The 18,415-nt window shown below is 39.9% G+C and overlaps 3 protein-coding genes across 3 annotated transcripts; 2 read left to right on the top strand and 1 right to left on the bottom strand.

Moving 5' to 3' along the window:
• The first annotated feature begins 4,206 nt into the window (after positions 1 to 4,206).
• On the top strand, positions 4,207 to 6,576 carry LOC112561963 (proton-coupled amino acid transporter 3-like). The gene is made up of 3 exons (XM_025234843.1): positions 4,207 to 4,684; positions 5,574 to 5,682; positions 6,337 to 6,576. The coding sequence occupies exons 1-3, from the start codon at positions 4,665 to 4,667 to the stop codon at positions 6,550 to 6,552; spliced, it is 345 nt and encodes a 114-aa protein (XP_025090628.1). The 5' UTR covers positions 4,207 to 4,664; the 3' UTR covers positions 6,553 to 6,576.
• An 81-nt stretch (positions 6,577 to 6,657) lies between these two features.
• LOC112561938 (proton-coupled amino acid transporter 1-like) lies at positions 6,658 to 11,131 on the top strand. Its single transcript, XM_025234810.1, has 6 exons — positions 6,658 to 7,417; positions 7,921 to 8,015; positions 8,421 to 8,700; positions 9,154 to 9,251; positions 9,622 to 9,727; positions 10,742 to 11,131. The coding sequence occupies exons 1-6, from the start codon at positions 6,685 to 6,687 to the stop codon at positions 10,918 to 10,920; spliced, it is 1,491 nt and encodes a 496-aa protein (XP_025090595.1). The 5' UTR covers positions 6,658 to 6,684; the 3' UTR covers positions 10,921 to 11,131.
• A 10-nt stretch (positions 11,132 to 11,141) lies between these two features.
• LOC112561930 (amino acid transporter AVT3B-like) lies at positions 11,142 to 18,367 on the bottom strand. Its single transcript, XM_025234798.1, is given in 9 exon segments — positions 11,142 to 12,423; positions 12,426 to 12,548; positions 12,992 to 13,097; positions 13,335 to 13,453; positions 14,454 to 14,733; positions 15,512 to 15,606; positions 15,937 to 16,939; positions 17,262 to 17,370; positions 18,216 to 18,367. Coding segments are annotated over 9 exon segments (1,929 nt in total). The 5' UTR covers positions 18,251 to 18,367; the 3' UTR covers positions 11,142 to 12,364.
• Between the last annotated feature and the right edge of the window lie 48 nt (positions 18,368 to 18,415).

Below are 18,415 nucleotides of genomic sequence, written 5' to 3'. Positions count from 1 at the left end.
CCGCGGGCCATATCCGGCCCGCGACGCGGTGCCCTCCGGCCCACGAAACTTCTGCCCACAGTGCAGGTAATCGGCATGTTAGTAATAAAAAAATATAAAAAAACCCCAAAAAAAAACGAAAAAAAAAGGGAAGAAGAAGTATTTATCCCCACATAGGGGCGTTTCCCAATCTTTTTTTCGATGGACGAACATTTCGATTCAGTGCTCTGACTTGGTGTCTCTACGATGCAGCCGGACATTTAGAAGTTGGTTTCGGGTAAACAACTTCAAATATCCCACTAATTACTACATAATTAATGGTAAGTACAACTTGTTTCTAATAAAAAAATGGTACCTGCTCTACTTTTTTTTTCTTTTTTGTATTTTTGCGGTGAAGTGGCCCGCGACACGGCTGTCCGAAATGGATATGGCCCGCGACACGGCTGTCCGAAATGGATATGGCCCGCAGGCCGAAAAAGGTTGGGCATCACTGCATTAGAGGAACTAAAAAGGGTTGATGGAAATATGTACACTCTTTTCTCCCCACTGTATTCAGAGTAAATTCACAACACGTCTGCCAACTTCAGTGCTGTGAAGGATAAATCTTATTTTATAACTGGCTTTGTGGGGTGTTAAAATAGTGTTGCAGAGAATCAAGAGGCTGGCAAAGATTTGTCTGTTTAGCCATGGTGGAGTTTTTAAGTTCTTTTTATGCTTTCTTTGTTACAGCTCACTGCTATCTGTAGTTTTTGTTGTTTGCAAGTTTTAGAAATGAAGGATCTGGGTATTGTGAAAGCATAAAAAATTGTAGAAAGTTTTGTATTTTTTCATTTTCAGTAGGAATGGTTTTCTGTTGTGCTTACAACTGAAAATAGCCCAGATTTATTTCTGAACTGTTTTACTCACTGCATTTACTTTATCTGACCCACAATTTTTACCTCAGAAATGTGACCTGACCTAACCCTACAATGACTAGAATAATTTTTGTGCATTAAATTCTTTGCAATGTTTGGTTTGTCGGGTGAGATGGGAAGTGAAGCAACGATCGTGCTCTTTGGACGAGCGGAATTTTCCGTTAGGTCCTTTGCAGTTTCCTTCTTAGCATATCCTTAATTGGTGACCTTAGAGCATGCTTTGTAGTTGTACATTGTTTAGCAGCTCCTCTGAGACATGACCAAAGGTTTTTTTAACATACTGGAGAGTTTTTTCTAAACGTTACAGGAAAATTGTTTTTCACTTTAACAGCCAGAGTTTGTAGTGGGGTTTTTTTGGTTGTTTTTTTTTGGTAATTAAGAAATACTTTCTCAGCTTTCATTCAGTAAATTGATTAAGGTAGATTAAATTTATTTCTGTCTTACTTCATCATTTTACTGTTTTTCCATTATTCTGTTTGCCATTTTGTTTAATCCCTTTGAAAACAAACTTTGAGTATTAAATTCTATTAACATCAAAGTAAATCACGCGATGTATGATACTTTTCTTTGTCGAAGGTCAAAAGACAATGCCACTGCCACACAGTTTGACTTAATAATACAGGAAAATTCACAGACTGGCTTACAAAGTCATTTTCCTTATGTGAAAGAAACTTCTTTATGAACTTTTCCTAAAGAGTATGATTGAGTTTTCCTCCTGTGGTTTTTTTTTCTTTTTTTTTTTCCTCTTCCTTTTACTAGTTTTTGTCTTTCTTCCACTTTTGCCTTGTATATTTTATGCTCTGTATATTTAACAGGAGATAAAAAGGGAATTGATAACGTTTTGAGTTTCTTTTACAGAACAAAAAATTTAACCCAGCCATGTTTGGTTATTACTCAACCAGACAACATATCAGATTGTGCATTTATTAAAAGCTAAAAAGATTGATAGATTTTTCATCTACTACATTGTCTCAACACCATTGATTTTTTTTTTGGGGGGGGGGGTACCCATTGTCTCTTGTTTGTATTGATCATTTGGCTGCTTTTGGGTTTTGTTTTATTTTTTGAAGCTGCTCTGTATTATATGATTGACATGTTCACGTAGCAGTAATTTTCTGTTACTGATATGGACATTATCCAACTTTTGATATGATTACTGTAATCTGTTTTAAGAGCTATTCTATATCTAATAAATTACTTATTGCTTTTTTATACTTCAGAAATGAATGTCTTACAGTAAAGTGTGGCTTAGGTTGGAATATGCAGTAAGAGCATCATCATCTACAGTTATCAGGAATGAGGTGTAGCTTTAAGGTTAACTTGAAGACATCCCAGCTGAAAACTTGCAATGAATGTGCTAGTCACTTTAGTGATGAAAGGTAATATTACCTAATATTAGGTCACACAGTTTTGAAGTGAGTCTTCCATTGCATTCACCTTCTTAAATGTATCTAAACATTTTATATAGTTTTTAGCTTCACCTATACTTGCAACCTCCATTTTTTTGGTTGTGGGATTAATATACAAAAGGCCCAACTGGGGATGGTTATGGAAGATAACAATTCTCTCCATCATTTGAGTGGATAGCACCATCAGTATATTACATGTAATCAATGTATAAGACTGATCCTCAGCTTGTGGAATTAGTGTGGGCATATAAACAAAAGCAAGCATGCCTACAGATAATTGTTCTTTGCAATTTTCATGCATGCATTATTTTCTGGTATCCATCAGAATCAATCCAGCATCGGATAAACTGTGCAATGTGCTACTGTTATGTGTTTTTGATGACAGTATTCTAAACGAATGATATATTTACATTTCTTGTGGTAGATATAGGCGTGGTGGTAGTAGTAGTAACTTTCATTCAGAAAGGTTGGGGGTTATGAAATGAATGTTGAAGATGTGTTTTTTGCATGACACTCGATCTAATAAACGTTCACTGTGTCCGCACAGAATTTTTTCTTTTGACCTGTCTTTGTGTGTTCCTGCCATCACTTCACTCAAATTTTGTGGGTTAGCAAATTTAATTAAACCCAAGCTACAAACTGCACATGCGTGCATGCACACTCGGGTGCAGACTGTAATGTGCATGTGCATTGTCTCCTGACAGGTGAGACACAACAGTGGCCCAACAGGCAGAGAATTAAAAATGGATAAACTGCATACTAGTGCTCACACGTACAAAGAGGAATGTTAGGATGGTGACAAGTGTTGTTTTAACGACCACACTATAAGATGCTCTCTTCTCCCTACCCTTCACACATCTATGGAGAGCGCATCTTAAGGTGGGTGGTAATCTTGATTTTACAAAAATACAATATAAAAATGTACTAATGATCGTTCCAATTGCTATTAGCCCTTGATGTCACGGTCTTCAACGTCATTGGAACACTTCAAAAACATGGTTACTTTCGGGGAGGGGAAATTAGTGCTTCATTCCAATCTGTGGCGAGCAGGTGCCCCACACTGAAGAAAAGCATACCCGAGAAAAGACCCTCGTCCAGGACAACCGATCATCACGCGCCCTAAGGTTGCGCCACCAGACCGCCATAAAAACGCGCAAAAGAGAAAATGGAAAATACCCGTTTACCAGAAAATGGAAAATACCTGTTGACCAGAACATGGAAAATACCTGTTGGCCTCTCAAATCTGCACCTGCGTCTTGATGTCCTGGTTCATATGTAGTTTCTAGCTAGTTCCAGGAGGTCGCTACAGCTCAAGAATATTCAATCGAGCAATGATGTACCATAAGCGTCCCGAGGCGCACTTTGTCGGAGGGTTCCTCGACTGATCTTCTGCACTTACAGAAAAAGGTATTGGTGGTCATGGTGAGTGGGATCACGAATTTGTATTACACATCCGTGGTGGGGTCGTTCTACATGTGTGCGTGAGCTCGTTCGGGACAAAGACGGGTCCTGTAGGCGCAAACAGGCGCAGGAAATCGGAGGTCAAGAGATAAACATACAGATCCCACCAGAGAGGGTCAACCCCCATTGGTTCCAACCTTAAACTCGTAATCTCTCTTCCTTGCTTTTTTTTTTTTTTTTTTTTTAACCAACGACTTGTGCATAATTAAAGGTGATCACGCGATATTGCATGCAGTCTCCACGTCACATGCAAATGAGGAACCGCATTTGACTTTTGCGCGGTAAGAGATTATAAAAACAGGTTTTCATCCCTACTTTGATTCTCAACCCCTGCAACTTTACGAAGGCCTGTCAGATTTTGTATCTGTTATTTGCAACAAGACGATTTATATAAGAAGTTCCACCGAAGCTTTCTGTGTTGTTTGTACTCTACGCCGTACGGTATTCGAATTTGACGAGGAACAGGTGTCACATTAGAGAACTAAAAGTGGAGAACACCTGTGATGAGTGGAGGGAGAAAATAAGAGTGAAAGAAGAAAAAGATATTGCATGGAAGATGGTGTCTTGATCAAAACTGTTTATTTATCACGTTTGGTTCTTGCTACAGAACCTCAAGAAATTACTCCTTTTAGGTCCATGGGACTTGAAAAAAAGAAAAAAGAAATTATTGCGCGAGCTACGTTTGTAGTTCTTCTGTCAAAGATTTCTTTATGTTTTACTATAAACGGGATCGGACAGCATATAGTGAGCGAGAGATGAAGTTATTTTCGATTTTTATCACTTGCTTTTCCTGTGATGACACGTACAGCTTTACGAAATTAGGTGTTACAACCAGTTCCAGATTCCACAGCAAGGGGAGAGAGAGAGAGGAAAAAACCAGCTTGGCGCTATAATAACGAAAATGTTTTCGGAGCACAAATGGTGAGTAGATTGACCGATAGTTTGTCGGACAAACAGATTGAGTACTTTGTATATTGTATATTATATAAATTATAAAGTTTACGTGAGTACCCTGGCTTCATCCATCATTCTTATAGAGGTTTCAGCATGATGTTTAGGTTGAAAGGTCGTGATGACTATACTGATCCAATGTGTTTATGGCATAAAGTAAATATCTACTTACTGAAGTAATTAGACAATAAGTTAATGCGTATCAGCACGTTAATTTATTAATTTATTTATTGACGAATGATGATTATGATGAAAAAATAAGCTTTCATCTAAGGCCTCGTCAGCCTAGGTGCATCGCGCACGTGAAGACTGTATGACCATCTTTTATTTTCCGCTCACCATCTTGTTACTCACTCCGACATGCTGCCTGGAGACAGTATTCAGAATGCAAGCACACGTACTGTCTCAGAAAGTTCAGTTTTGCATGCTTGTCAAGTTGGTTGTGACAAAGCATGACTCAAGTTTATTACTGTGCAGACCCATGACATGTACAGACGTGTCTAGCATTGTGTTCATCTGGCAAGCAGCCAGCCGTGTCGTCCACGCAGTCGGCTGTACCTGGGATTAAGGAGTATCTAGTACTTCACATTTCAGATTAATGCACGACTTTAAATCGTTACACACAAAGAGACGAAGTGCAAATTGCATTTTGTAATGAATAGCCATTTTGTTCCTTTTGAGATGTATCTGCAAGCGTAACTTAGGGTGAGAAGAACCAAGTCCAGTGTTTCAACACACACTCTCTCGCGCTCACCCACCCGCTCACTAGCAAAGGTCTTCTCCTCCATGTTCTGTCACGTTTACCTAACAATCCTCTCCGATGGAACCAAACTGAAATCTCTCTCACGAATCTTTGCAGGAGGACAGGGCTCATGCAGCATGCTTGTGACCTCGCCAACATCCTCAAGGCCTTCATCGGCTCCAACTTCTTGTCCATTCCTTTCGGCTTCAGCCACTGTGGCTTGCTGGTGAGTAGACCTTTCATGTCCCGAACTAGTCATCACCATTGCTTGGTAGTCATCTTGTTTCAGACCTTTCCTACCCAATTCTCATCTACACTGGCCACTGTTTCGATTATAATTAGAGGTATATTTTTTGCGTAACCTGATTGTTTCCATCATAGCTATATAGTTTATATTTGATGCTTTTATCAACCTTATCAACAAGCCAGAGTGTTTGTGTGTGAGAGAGTCTTCCCCCGGCAGATAGCAAGCGAGTTGCGTGGCGGCTTCGCTCAAACACGGTGCACCCGAACATAAGATGTTAAGTTGAGAAAGGAGTTCATGAGTACTAGTCTCATTATTTCTTTATGATGTCGCCGCGCTTGAAAACCCTTGAAGTAAGAACTCGAAAACTGACAATAATATCACAGATGGAAGAGAGCGGCAGAAATCAATCCAGGTAAAGCAGGGTGTCCTGACTAGTCATACATAGAATTTATATTTAAAATTACAAATAAATAACGGATAGCTATTATACATAATTTAAATAATTTCAGTCGGAGAAACCACTTCCTATGTGCATGCGCATGTAGTCGATATTCCCCTGTAGGTACTTTGTGTTCCGTGTTGGTGTGCTCTTCAATGGAATGTCAGTGCTGTGCATGCTTTTTTCTTTTGCAGCTGGGTGTGGTGGGCATGGTCTGCATCGCCGTGCTCACGGCTCACTGCTGTCTCCTTCTGGTCACCTGCAAGCACAAGTTGTTACATCACATCATAGCTGCACAAGAGCAGCACCACACGAGTGACACGACCCCGACACCACGCCAGACACCACGCCAAACCAGCAAACCGCGCTTCCTCAAAACGAAAGTTGCAAGACTGACGCCGCGCACGTGACAAACGGCGGTCACCCTCTACTGGCATTCCGCGACTTCCAGAAAGTGCACGATAGGAAAAAAGAACTTCAAAATAGAGTCCCTTTCAGGGCAGGGGGTCAAAAGCCCGACTAACAACCCTGGATCCAGCACGATGCCAGCATTGGAAGAAGATGCTAAGACATTAACGGAGCAAGATTTGGCAACCACAGAAAGCGACTTCATGGTCAAAGAGTTCCCCGGGAGTGACATGAACGCTGCTCACGACTCCAACTCACCGACCTTCAGACACAGCTCGTACCGACGGCTGGCGAAGAACATTCAGTACGGTGACGTGGCCAGGACATGCTTAGGGTACTGGGGCATCGTCGTGGTCAACACAGCTATTATCATCACCCAGTTAGGATTTTGCGTCAACTACATCATCTTCACATCCAACGCCTTCAGTGCTTTCTTCCCGGTGTACAACTGTACCGTCACAGCCGACTGCGCCAACCACACCGTGCGAGTGTCACCGGACTGCGCCGAGAGTGTCACCTGGCGACGGTGGCAGGACGGGGATCCGGACAACGGGACAAATGGCGATCTGACAGTCTCCAGCAATCAGTCATCTTCGTCGGACTTTGAGTATTCTTCAGGTTTCGACAACGTAACTGGTGGAGTTTTCGCCTCCCCCTCCTCCACAGAGACTGCGTCCACCTGCGGACAGTTGCTGAAGGAGGTGTGGTCCAGTGCACCTGACCTGCAGCTGATGGTCATGGCGCCCACGTTGGTGTGCATTCTGCTCGTTCTGGTGCGGAACCTTCGTCGTCTAGGACTTGTCAGTGCCGTGGGAAACCTCGCTCTGCTGGCTGGAGCTCTGCTAGTTCTGGGCCTCCTCATAGCAAGTAGGTAAACATGAGCCCACGTGCCATGTGTTTTCACGCTTGCACGAACAAAGCCAAGGACAAGGAGGGACAGTTTGGGAATAATCGGGAAGAAATTTAGAGATGGAAGCTAGAGAACTATAGAGACTGGGGGCTATCAGTGCTACATTTAATACATGCTTGCATCATAAACAATCTGATTCATTAAAGCATATGGTAAACAAACGGGAGTAGGAAATGCATTTTAGTTCTCCGAGCGCCTGTAACAGCATTTTTGCCACTTCCTCCACTCACAGCTTGAGAAAGAAGAGGAGGAGGAGGACAGAGAAATGGCTAGCTCTTCATCTTAACTCATTTCACTCCTGTGGTTTATCACAGTTCACACCCGCACAGACACTACATACGCTTTGTACACCTCGTCTACATGATGTACTGTAGGCTATAGTGTCCACACACTGCCACACATCAAAGAAAGAGGAGCAGCAGGTCTGTAAGTGCTGCTGACATTCTGGTCTATGTTGCAGGTTTCCAGCTGTCCGACAGCTGGGTCGTGTCGCAGGTGACAGGACTGCCCACCTTTGTCAGCATGACGGCTTCTGCCCTTGAGGGCATTGGCACTGTGAGTGTGGCTCCTTAATTCTATTGCCAGCCCCATTTCTTGATGCTTGCTAAACAGACATTTAACATCTCATATATATAACACTTAATATAAAATATAATATAAATATTATTATAAAACACAGTACACGGAAAACGAATGGGAGTGGGCGTTAGTGAACTGTCTCTTAGGGAGTCGGGTGATAAGGATATTTTAGGTTATTTTTGCATCCATAAAATTTGGCCTGGCAGGCAAGGTTTATGGTATTGTGCGCCACCCGAGTAAAACATTTGTTTCAATTATTTTTTTTAATTACAAATTCATATTTATCACCGAGTGAATGAAAGATCTGTCATACAGACATATATAGCTTATTATTATTATTGAATTATTAAGCATTCCAAAGTCTAAACAAATAAAATGCAGGTGCTCCCTATTGAAGCCAGCATGGCTGAGAACCGCCATAACTTCCCCGTCTTCCTGCTGGCGGGCCTGACGATCGTGGTGGTTGTGGATGTGGGTGTCAGCGTGCTGGGCTACCTAAGCTTTGGCAGCAGCACAGCGCAGATCATCACCCTCAACCTGCAGGCAGCCTCCCCGCCAGGTGTTGCTGTCAACGCCTTCCTGCTTGTCGGGGTCATGCTGACCTTCCCACTCATGGCATTTCCTGTAGTACAGTTAGTGGAAAAGACTTTCTTTCGCAATGGTTTGTTTCTAGTCTGTATGTGTATTCTCAATATGTTTTAACTTCACAATATTTTTGTATTTCACAGTTCTCCTTCCTTTATGTCACTTTCCTCTATTATTTCTCTTCCCCCCTCCGCCTCTTTTCCTCTGCCAACTCTTACAGTCTGTGGTGATGTGTGTCTATCAGGCGGGTAGCAGTTGAAACCTAATCACACCGTTTGTCCAATCCCAAATTTGGAATGATACAGTTGAGAGGGTGAGCTAGCGCTGCATGGGGGATTCCCAGAAAAATACTGCATCCGTTGCTTTGAAATTAGGGAAGTACAAGTGTTCTGGAACATGGAATGAAGAAAAACAAAATGGACTGTATTAATAACCTATTGCCATTTCTGAATAGGATTATGCCACTATGTAAGAAAACATAAGTATAATTTATATGAATAGAAATAAAAGGAGAACACTGTATTTGCAGATAAACTTTGTGAATGTGAGGTTAAAGACCCAGAGCAGTTATCTCTTCTGAAGGATCAGGAGGCTACAAACAAGGCATGTGATCAACATCATAGCAAGGTATAAAAAGATAATAGTTCCTTCATTTCTCCCTTTATTATTCTATAAACATATTTCATCAATTTATAAATATATTTTTCATTCTTTCTCCAATTTATGCAGCTATACAGAATTTGTTTTCATGTGGTGCCTACTTCCACAACCACCTGCCAGTATTTAAATCAAAATGTAGGTAGACTTGTAATTACCTGAACAGTATACTCGGAGCAGACATCATTGTATACTTGCCTATATCACTTCATTCATGATTGGATCGTTAGGTGTTGAACTACCCCATTTTAATCAGATAATTTTCTTTTATGGATAAACTTGTTATATATTTTCTTTTAAGACAAAGCATTTGGCAAGTGTACTAATGTGTTTGATTCAGGCATCACCATGGAAACGCAGTCTGTTGCGTGTTGTCTTAGTGTTGCTGGTGGCAGGGCTGGCTGTGGTACTAAGAAACAACTTTGCCTATGTTGCTGCATTCACAGGTCAGTGTCACATGTGAGTGTGAATGATAATGCATCTCGTGCCTGTTATACTTTCACGGGTGGCCAGGTGGCACAACGATTAGCACCTCATCAATACAGTGAAGGCTAGCTGTCCTGGGTTCAGTTCTTGTCTTGGGCATGCTGTTCTTTCTCTGCATGTGGCATCTTTTTTAAAGGGCTGGCTGCCTTGCTGCGAATAAGCCTTAGTTACTGGCCTTCTTTATTCATTTGCTAATATTTTTCATGTTGACATCGTTTAACGCTGCACCTTGCAACGAACTTTGTCTTATTTTTATTTCTTTTACTTTTGTAACTAGAGCACCTTCCCATGTTCAAATTGCCCACTGGGACAAATAAAGTTGATCATTGTCATTGGTGCAAAACACCAATTCCCCGTTATACTTTCGCAAGTCAATGTCATATAGGTGTGAATGATTATGCATTTCAACTGTCACTGTTACACATTTTAAAGCTGATGACGTAGACAGTACTATCACCCATAAAAAAATTTTCATACCCTTACATTTCTCAAGGTTTGACACACGTTACATATTATAGTTGTACTTTGATGTGTATCACTGCGACAGATGTATACTTTTGCTAATCCTAAAATCTCGGACTAGAAGCAGAAAGATCTCTTCCTAGTTATCCACTGACTCAAATCCAAAATGCACTTGCATGCATCCAGAAGAGATCTATCTCACTGTATGTGAAAATGTTGAAAAGAAAAAGCTCCTCAGTGCTCCTTACCTTCCTTATTTGAAAGTTTACATCATATAGTGAACAACACATCCATTTATCACACTTGACCATATACTTCTAGCTTATCTTTGGGCGTTTTTCCAAAATGCAAAAAACAGTCTACAACATTTCAAATTCTGTCTTGTAATCTTCCAAACCTTGCAATCACTTTATGTAGGTAATGCATTTAGGTCATTTTCTCCACATCCTCAAAAAGAATAAAATCAAGGTCAACATCAATGCTAATGGTTGATGGATTCTGTTCTGATTCAGGTGCTGTGGGCAGCATTACACTGGCATATACTCTTCCCTGCATCTTTCACCTTCAGATGTGCTGGTCAGAGTTGTCTGTGCCTGTCAAGGTGAAAGATGTTGTCATTATTGTGACTGGACTCTCCTTCACCATCTTGAGCCTCTTCACCACTGTGCAGGACCTGGTGACTAGGAACTGACCTGACCTCCATGAGACCATGTCCAAGGACAGCATGCACTGTGCCAATATTGCAAGCATAATCATTAGTGGTGAAGCAATGATGAAAGTGAAATGTGTATGCAAAAACAGAACTAAGTTTTGCCATTTATGTCTGAAGTTGGAATGCACTCTTACAGTCTCTGTGCTCTTCTGTAGATGGGAAACCGATACAAAGCACTGAAACAGTAAGATCCAAACTCTGAATTCAAGTTATGGAAAACATGTACACCTGAGAAAATTCATGCTGAACACATATAAGCCATGAGCATGTCTGCAGACATACATTAAAAACCTTTTCTGCCTTGGTTACACAAGGAGTCTGATCCTTCAATAACCCAGTGATGATGAGACTGAAAACAATCATATATTTTTTAATTTCTGCATTGTGACCAAAAGAATGGGTTAAGCTGAAAAATTATATATTCAAAATAAATGTCTGAAACAAGATCTAACATTTCACATTTAAGGCAAAGAAACTCCCATTGACAAACACTGTAATGTGAATACTACCTGACAATGTTTTATTCATATTCTCATAGTGTATGCAACAACAAAACAAATCACCATCATGCTGTGCATGTTGGCAAATCTTAATTATAAAACTGCTGTCAGCAGTACAATAAAAATATTTATGTTGATCACTCCCTTTCAGATCAGAAGATTGGTGGTGATTGTGATATTGGCATGTGTGGAATGTAACAACACAAAAGATAGCCCACTGACCAAACAAAATCATGTGAGATCTTTATCTGTCAAATATTATTCTTTTTTGTCAGTTAATATTTTTAGATAAAGCTAGAATAAGATATGCACTCGCTACAACCCACTGTGTGCTCTCTTCCCCTCTTTGCACTGAGAAATGTCTGGCCTTAACTGTACAGAAAACTCCTGAAAATGCAAGGAAAATGTCAGAAACACGACATTATATATATATAAATATAAAAAGGGCCATAGGATGAGGTCACCGACTTCTCTTGCCACAATGTGCTATAATGCCTTAGTGCTGTAACAAGTAAGCTACTAAAAATATCCCAAAATATACTGTTTCTCATAACAAATTTGTCATAAAATGATTTCTTACAGTCATGGTGTGAAGCCTAGTTCAGTACATTGATAATTTGTCAATAAATAAGGTGAGTCAATATTCCCATGGGCTGACGTCTTTGTTGCATAATATGCTATCACAAAATTGCGCATCAATCAAAATAACTTGAATAAATAGCACTAAATTAGAGCAGCATTTTTGCTACAAAATATTTCATCACAATTTGTACACACATCATAAAAAGCCTGAGTCTATGCTACCTGATTATGTGGTAAAGGTTAATGCTGCAGAAGGCTTGCTTGCTAGTGTCAGCTAAAACCAACCAGAACCTTCATGCACTCTCAATTTTGATGTTAGGTAGAACACTAAAAACTAAGCTTCATGTACTCTCATTCCTGATGATGTCCAGAAGAACACTATAGATCCCGGCAATGCCACACAGAAGCCAACCAAAATTATCACGATATCCTTGACCTTCACAAGCAGTGGAAGATGATGCCAATGCAGTTTGAGATGAAACACACATGGGAGGATGTAGGCCAGTACTGTGCTGCCAACAGCACCTGAAAAAAAAAAGCATATAATGTAGACAAAATGTAAAGACTGAGAAACTTTTTCCCTCAATAATGATGAAAGAGTGCATGAAAGCATATACACACACACAGAGTCTTAATACAACTAACAGTTATGGGTTGGGCTCAAGGCTCAATACAAAATAAAACAAAAGATAGAGATAAGCTGACAGAAAATATATAAAGCAAAGAACTGTAGGTATTTTCGAGAGGCATTTTTAGATTTCTTAAACAAAAATTTACTTTTTTTCCTGCTTGGGTGGTTGTTAAAAGCCATTACAATCAATAATTTACGTTATTTCAAGATGGCCACACTGTTTGCTAGGCTGCATCTACCACCCTCTACCTGAGACTACCAATACCATACAGGAAGACAGTTCCCACAGAGTACATTTTTTCAAATAGCTAGTATAGAATGAAAGTAAGCTGCTCACCCACAAATGCTGATACATAAGCAAAGCTATTTCTCAGCAGCACAGCAAGTCCTCCAGCCATTAACACAATGATGATCCTGAGTACATTGCGTTTCCATGTTGATACCTATGGGAAAAAAATGACAACTGCTATAAGACAATTGTAATAGGATTTCAATCTTAGCGAAAAAAGATTACAATGTGCTTCCTTTTCTAGCCTTAAGACAATCCCGCAAAGTGAATAAATGGAAACTTTAGCTTCAGAAAATTTCTTATTCAAACACTTACTATGTGAAGAAATATAGTGAAGCATACAATAGCTATGAAAGTATTCACTAAATGTGTCTTATGAAAAGAATCTTGCCTGAGTGGAGACTTTTCCTGTAACAGAAATGAATATTGGCAGTTCCTTATGTTCTGGTAACAGCTTCTGCCTCTCTGTTATGTTCTTTTCATGTTCATGTTTTGGCCCAAATATGCGTCCTGAAAACATAGGAAACAATTAGATCGGCACAAAGAAAAAGTAAATGCAATGGTTTTATGCTAATACTTGTGAAATAATGTGGTGGTGAGATTAATTGTTATTTTATGTTGAGTCAGCAGCTAAATCTAGATCAGAGCAAAGCAGCCAGCCTTGTAAACAGATGCCACATGCAGAAAGAACAGAATGCTTCAGAAGAGATTTTAACCCGGGACAGCCAATCCTTCCTGAATTGGTAACAAGCATTAAGTGTTGTGCCACCGGACGCCAACTTATGCAATAAGGGGTGTGCCATGACAAAAATACATCAATAACAAGTAAAAGAAATTAAAATGATCTGCAATAAGTACTGGCTTATTTGACAAGAAAGTGCTTCCCCTAGTGGTGATTGTGCATTATGAAGAAAGAGATGAGGAATGGGATGGAAAATAAACCTCCCCAAAAAAGTGCTGAAGGCAGCTCTCTAAATATAAAGAGGTGCCATATCCACACTGAAATTTGTGCTCAGAGATGAGATCTATACTAACTGGTGACAAACAAGCATTTAAAAAATTACTTCACAATCCCGATACGTGTCCATTTTTGTATGGTGTGCGTGTGCATGCACAAACATGGCTGTGCACACCCTTGTTTATGTGCTTAACATTTTTTTACATAGCAGTAACTTCAATGTGATGGCTGATGAATTAGTTGTAAAAGGACCCAATGCTGTTATGCTCTCATTAAGATAAGAATTTATGATCTATGCTCACACTTATCCCTCTTCAAAGGTACCACATATTAACTTAAAAAAAAAACAACCCAGTCTGATATTGCAATGGTTAACCACCAAGGCTTATTGCCAAGACAGAGGAGATTGGCTGTCCTGGGTCCAGATCTACTCTAAGACACTTGTTGCAGAGCTGGCTGGATTTTTATATCATAGCTTTAGTTGCTGGCTTAGCATAAAAATGGCACTACTCATCGTCCACTGGCAAAAAAATATAATCTCACTGAAATTACCATTGCCAAAAATGTAGATTTCTGCAAGATCCACTACTGGGAACATCATGAGAGGGAATGTGAGAAGCACACCAACACACAGGCAGGTGTTGACAGCTAGAGACAATGCTCCCCCAGGTGGAATGTTGGCATTGATCATCTGCTGAACATCGAGCCCAAAACGAACATATCCCAGAACGCCAAAGCCACCAAGAATCAAAGTCAAAAGTGCAACAGCTCCATAAAGAAACTTTGCAAAGTTATGACGGTTGCCTTCCATACTTGCTTCAATGGGCAAAATCTGAAAAAACAAGACATTTTTCTTATATATTCTCTTTTTTTAAAACTGAACAGATGACATTAACATTGAAAGACAGAGACTGATTCCCTGACAGTGAGCTAGCAAACACCTGGCATGCAAGAAACTGTGCTGGTCAGGCAAATAAGGCGAGACCTGTCACAACTACTTGCACATCATTGAGTGCGGACAAGAAGACCCTTATTGCAGCGGCTAGGGCCAATAAGAAAGCAGCCTCTTTCATGACCCTGCAAAAAAGGGAGCCAAAGCCAAACAGAGGCTCACGGATCTCCGAGTTAAGTCCCAGGTTAGGTTTCAGGTCAGAACGATGGAATGTGTGGTAGGTTGTGTTCAAGATATGGTAGAGGGTAGATCAGAAATGTCCTGGTCTTTCCCAACATTCCACAGGCACAAATGACAAAAAGGTAGATGGCAGCCTACCCATCTTGCTAGCGACGATGCTGAGTATGTGCACTGCATATAATTAGGGTGTGAATTGAATTGTCTGACAACTCAACCACTCTCCAGCTGGAAATGTTGTTCTGCACTCTTGCAGAAGACACCGATTTCTTGAGAAATGAGTGTTGACACAGACTACAACTAGCTTTTGCTCACATGATCAGTGGTGCATCCCGCATGCCAGTCATTTGCTAGCTCACTGTCATATAGATAACATTTGACATCTGGTCACATGCTAAAGACTCGAAAATATTTTAAAATAATTTCAGAATTTAAAATATAATAAAGCTGTACATGTAGTAAGCAAAGAGAAAAACCTTACTGTGCCAATGCCTTCATATGAGCTGGTGACCAAGCCTAAGAAAATAGGCATATCTCTGATATTGTACCATACATATGTGGTGCTCAGCTCAAAATCTAAAAAATAGCAATGCAATGTTACAATGGGTAAAAAATATATTCTACAGACTTTTACGAGGGCTTTAACTTTGTCACTGTGAGTTTGAACTACCTTTTTCTAGAAATTCTGCTGTGGCATTCAGTTATTGTACAGACTATGATACAATCTTTCCATGTTTTGCTTTCATTCCTGAATCCTTTTAAAGCTCTTATATAGTAGATTTCCACATCAACATGTTGAATAACAGAGCTGAATATATTCTTTTTCTGACCAATTTTAAACTTTGATTAATTCTATTTTTATTTCATTACTTTTTCATTCACGTTTTCCTTTCTTAAGACACTCACCAACTGTCAGAAAGACCAACACTTCTATACATCCAACAAAAATGGCAATGTTGGCAATGGCAGAAATCACTCCTAGCTGTCGGACATTACGAATGAGCGTCAAGATGATAAAGATGAAAACAGGGCAAAGAACCAGCAGCCTGAGATCTGGCACACCATCTCCTCGCCTCAATTCACTTCTTTGAGGCTCAGGTAACTCAGACGGGAGGACAGCTGCTAAAATGTCTGATGTGCTGAAGTTATTGATCCATGTTGAAGTCTTCTCAGTACTTCTACCAAATATAGATGACAAAAACTTTGACACATCTAAGTTTGACAAATTAACAAATGAAACATGTTGAGCTGGTGATAAAGTGGTGCTGTTATTTGATTGGACTGGTTCTCTGGTGTCACTGATTCGTTCCAAAGAGATGAGGGGTGACAAAATAGCATTCTCTGCCTGCCCATGATTTTCCCCATTGTACGTTATGTTCATGGAGGCACCCATATCTGAAGCATAGCTCATACCCACAGCAGCACCTACAGATGGCAGGAAACTATTTATTTCATCTGTCCTTAAGACTGTAGCTTCAACACACACCATTTTGTTGGGTGCAGTAGTGGAGATGTTCACAACAACTTCAGAACAGTTGTAGAGAGGAAACATCGAAAAAATAGTATTGCCAATAAAAATGCAATAACCTACACAAAACCCAAACTGAGTCATTATGATGCCTGCATTCACAACAGCTACACCTACTTTGCCAAAGCATAGCCAACCAAGATCCCCAAAGTTTAAGCAATGCTTCAGTTTTTCCTCCATGAGATACTTTTCATCTCTGTCTGGTTCACTGTTGTTGCCGTTGGTGTATCCATCATAGCTGCTGTGTTCTTTAGGATGCTGCAAGCTAGGCCTAGCATGCAGTTCCAATATGTGGTTAATCGCATAATACTTACACTTGACCAATAGGTGGCAGCAGTGAGCTGTTAGAGATGCAACCAGCAACAAACCTGCTATGCCCAGCTGTTGAAAAATACACAAAATGCCTTAGTTCCTAATAGGATCTACTTCATGTAAGAACACACATTTCTTAAAGAGGAACTAAAAACACACATGCACACACACAAAGCACAATACAAGCACACACATATATCAGCTTTTCAACAATGTTAAGTTCATTTTCACAGAATTAATCCCAATATAAGCTATAGATGTTTGAGGAGAGCTGTATGAAATAAAGTACAGTACAATTCTAACCTTTAAGTTCTTTTTGTCTTTTTATGTATTTAGATAAGAATCATCAAATTTGCTAACTAAGCAGCTGATTGTAGTCCTTCAAACTCACCCCTAGGCCACTTTGGCAGAATGCAAAAGCTATTGTGAGGTAATTGCTACCAATAAAGGCCTTCAAGACATTTGCAAAGTCTGTCAAGTGCATCTTCAGGCTAGGCCTTCTGGAAAGAGAGTGCAAATAGGATAATAGTCTCATCTTATAACATCACTGAACATTGGAACAAATATGACATGTGAGTCACCACACAGTGCAACAGTGAATGAGCAATACAAGAAAAATGGATTATCTGAAATAAAACTTATTCTAGGCTTTGATTTTCTTACAAATAACATAGTATGTGTGTTTATGTGTAACTGTAATATGAAGATGGTGTGTTTAATGGTGCATCACATGACAGCTTGTGACATGTGGTTCATATGACAAAGAACTTGTCAACTGATGCAATCAGTGCACACCAAGGGTTATTGCACAAGTCGAGTAACCCATCACCTGGTTCAAAGCTCTTGTTAAAGGTGCATAATCATTCGTACACCAAAAGTACATCATTCACACGGTTCAAAGTCTTGATAGTTCAATCGATACTACATTACATGTATTAATTGTGGGTTTATTATCAGCAAATCATATCAATAAAATAAACTATTTAAAAAAACACACACATACTAAACCCCTCAGTTTAATTATGAGATAAAAGGTATCTATCTCATGGAGGAAGAATTGAAATAGGAACTATATACATGCATTTACACACGATTGTCCGCATATATATTCGCATCACATCAGCCCCACATGCATATTCTTTAAGACAGATTGCTGTCTACTACCACTGAAAACAGAGAGAACTTACTCATGTTCACTCCTAAGTTTCACAACAAAAGTTCGTGCGATTTAAATTGGCACCGAGTTTAAGCAAATAAGTAAATAAAAACACTCGAAAAAGCTCATCGATCGTGGTGTGCACAAACTGCTGTGATCGTGGGATTTACTTACAATTTTTATACATACCTAAGAGGTCCTTCGTAAACAGATTCCGAAGGCATGATTTTTCTCTGTCTTGAGCATTCAACAGTGGCATTGGGTGATTGGCAAACGCGTTGCTTGACTTCGGCAAAAGCTGGGGATGCCTGTGTGTTGGGGAGAACTCTCTTGTTACTAAAATAGCGGGCAGATCACTGGTGTGTATTTTTTCCAGGAGTATGATTGGC

The sequence above is a fragment of the Pomacea canaliculata genome, linkage group LG1 (assembly GCF_003073045.1).
Source record: "Pomacea canaliculata isolate SZHN2017 linkage group LG1, ASM307304v1, whole genome shotgun sequence".
Classification (NCBI taxonomy): domain Eukaryota; kingdom Metazoa; phylum Mollusca; class Gastropoda; order Architaenioglossa; family Ampullariidae; genus Pomacea; species Pomacea canaliculata.
Note: the sequence above shows the minus strand (reverse complement) of the source record. Positions and strands in the feature narration are given on the sequence as shown.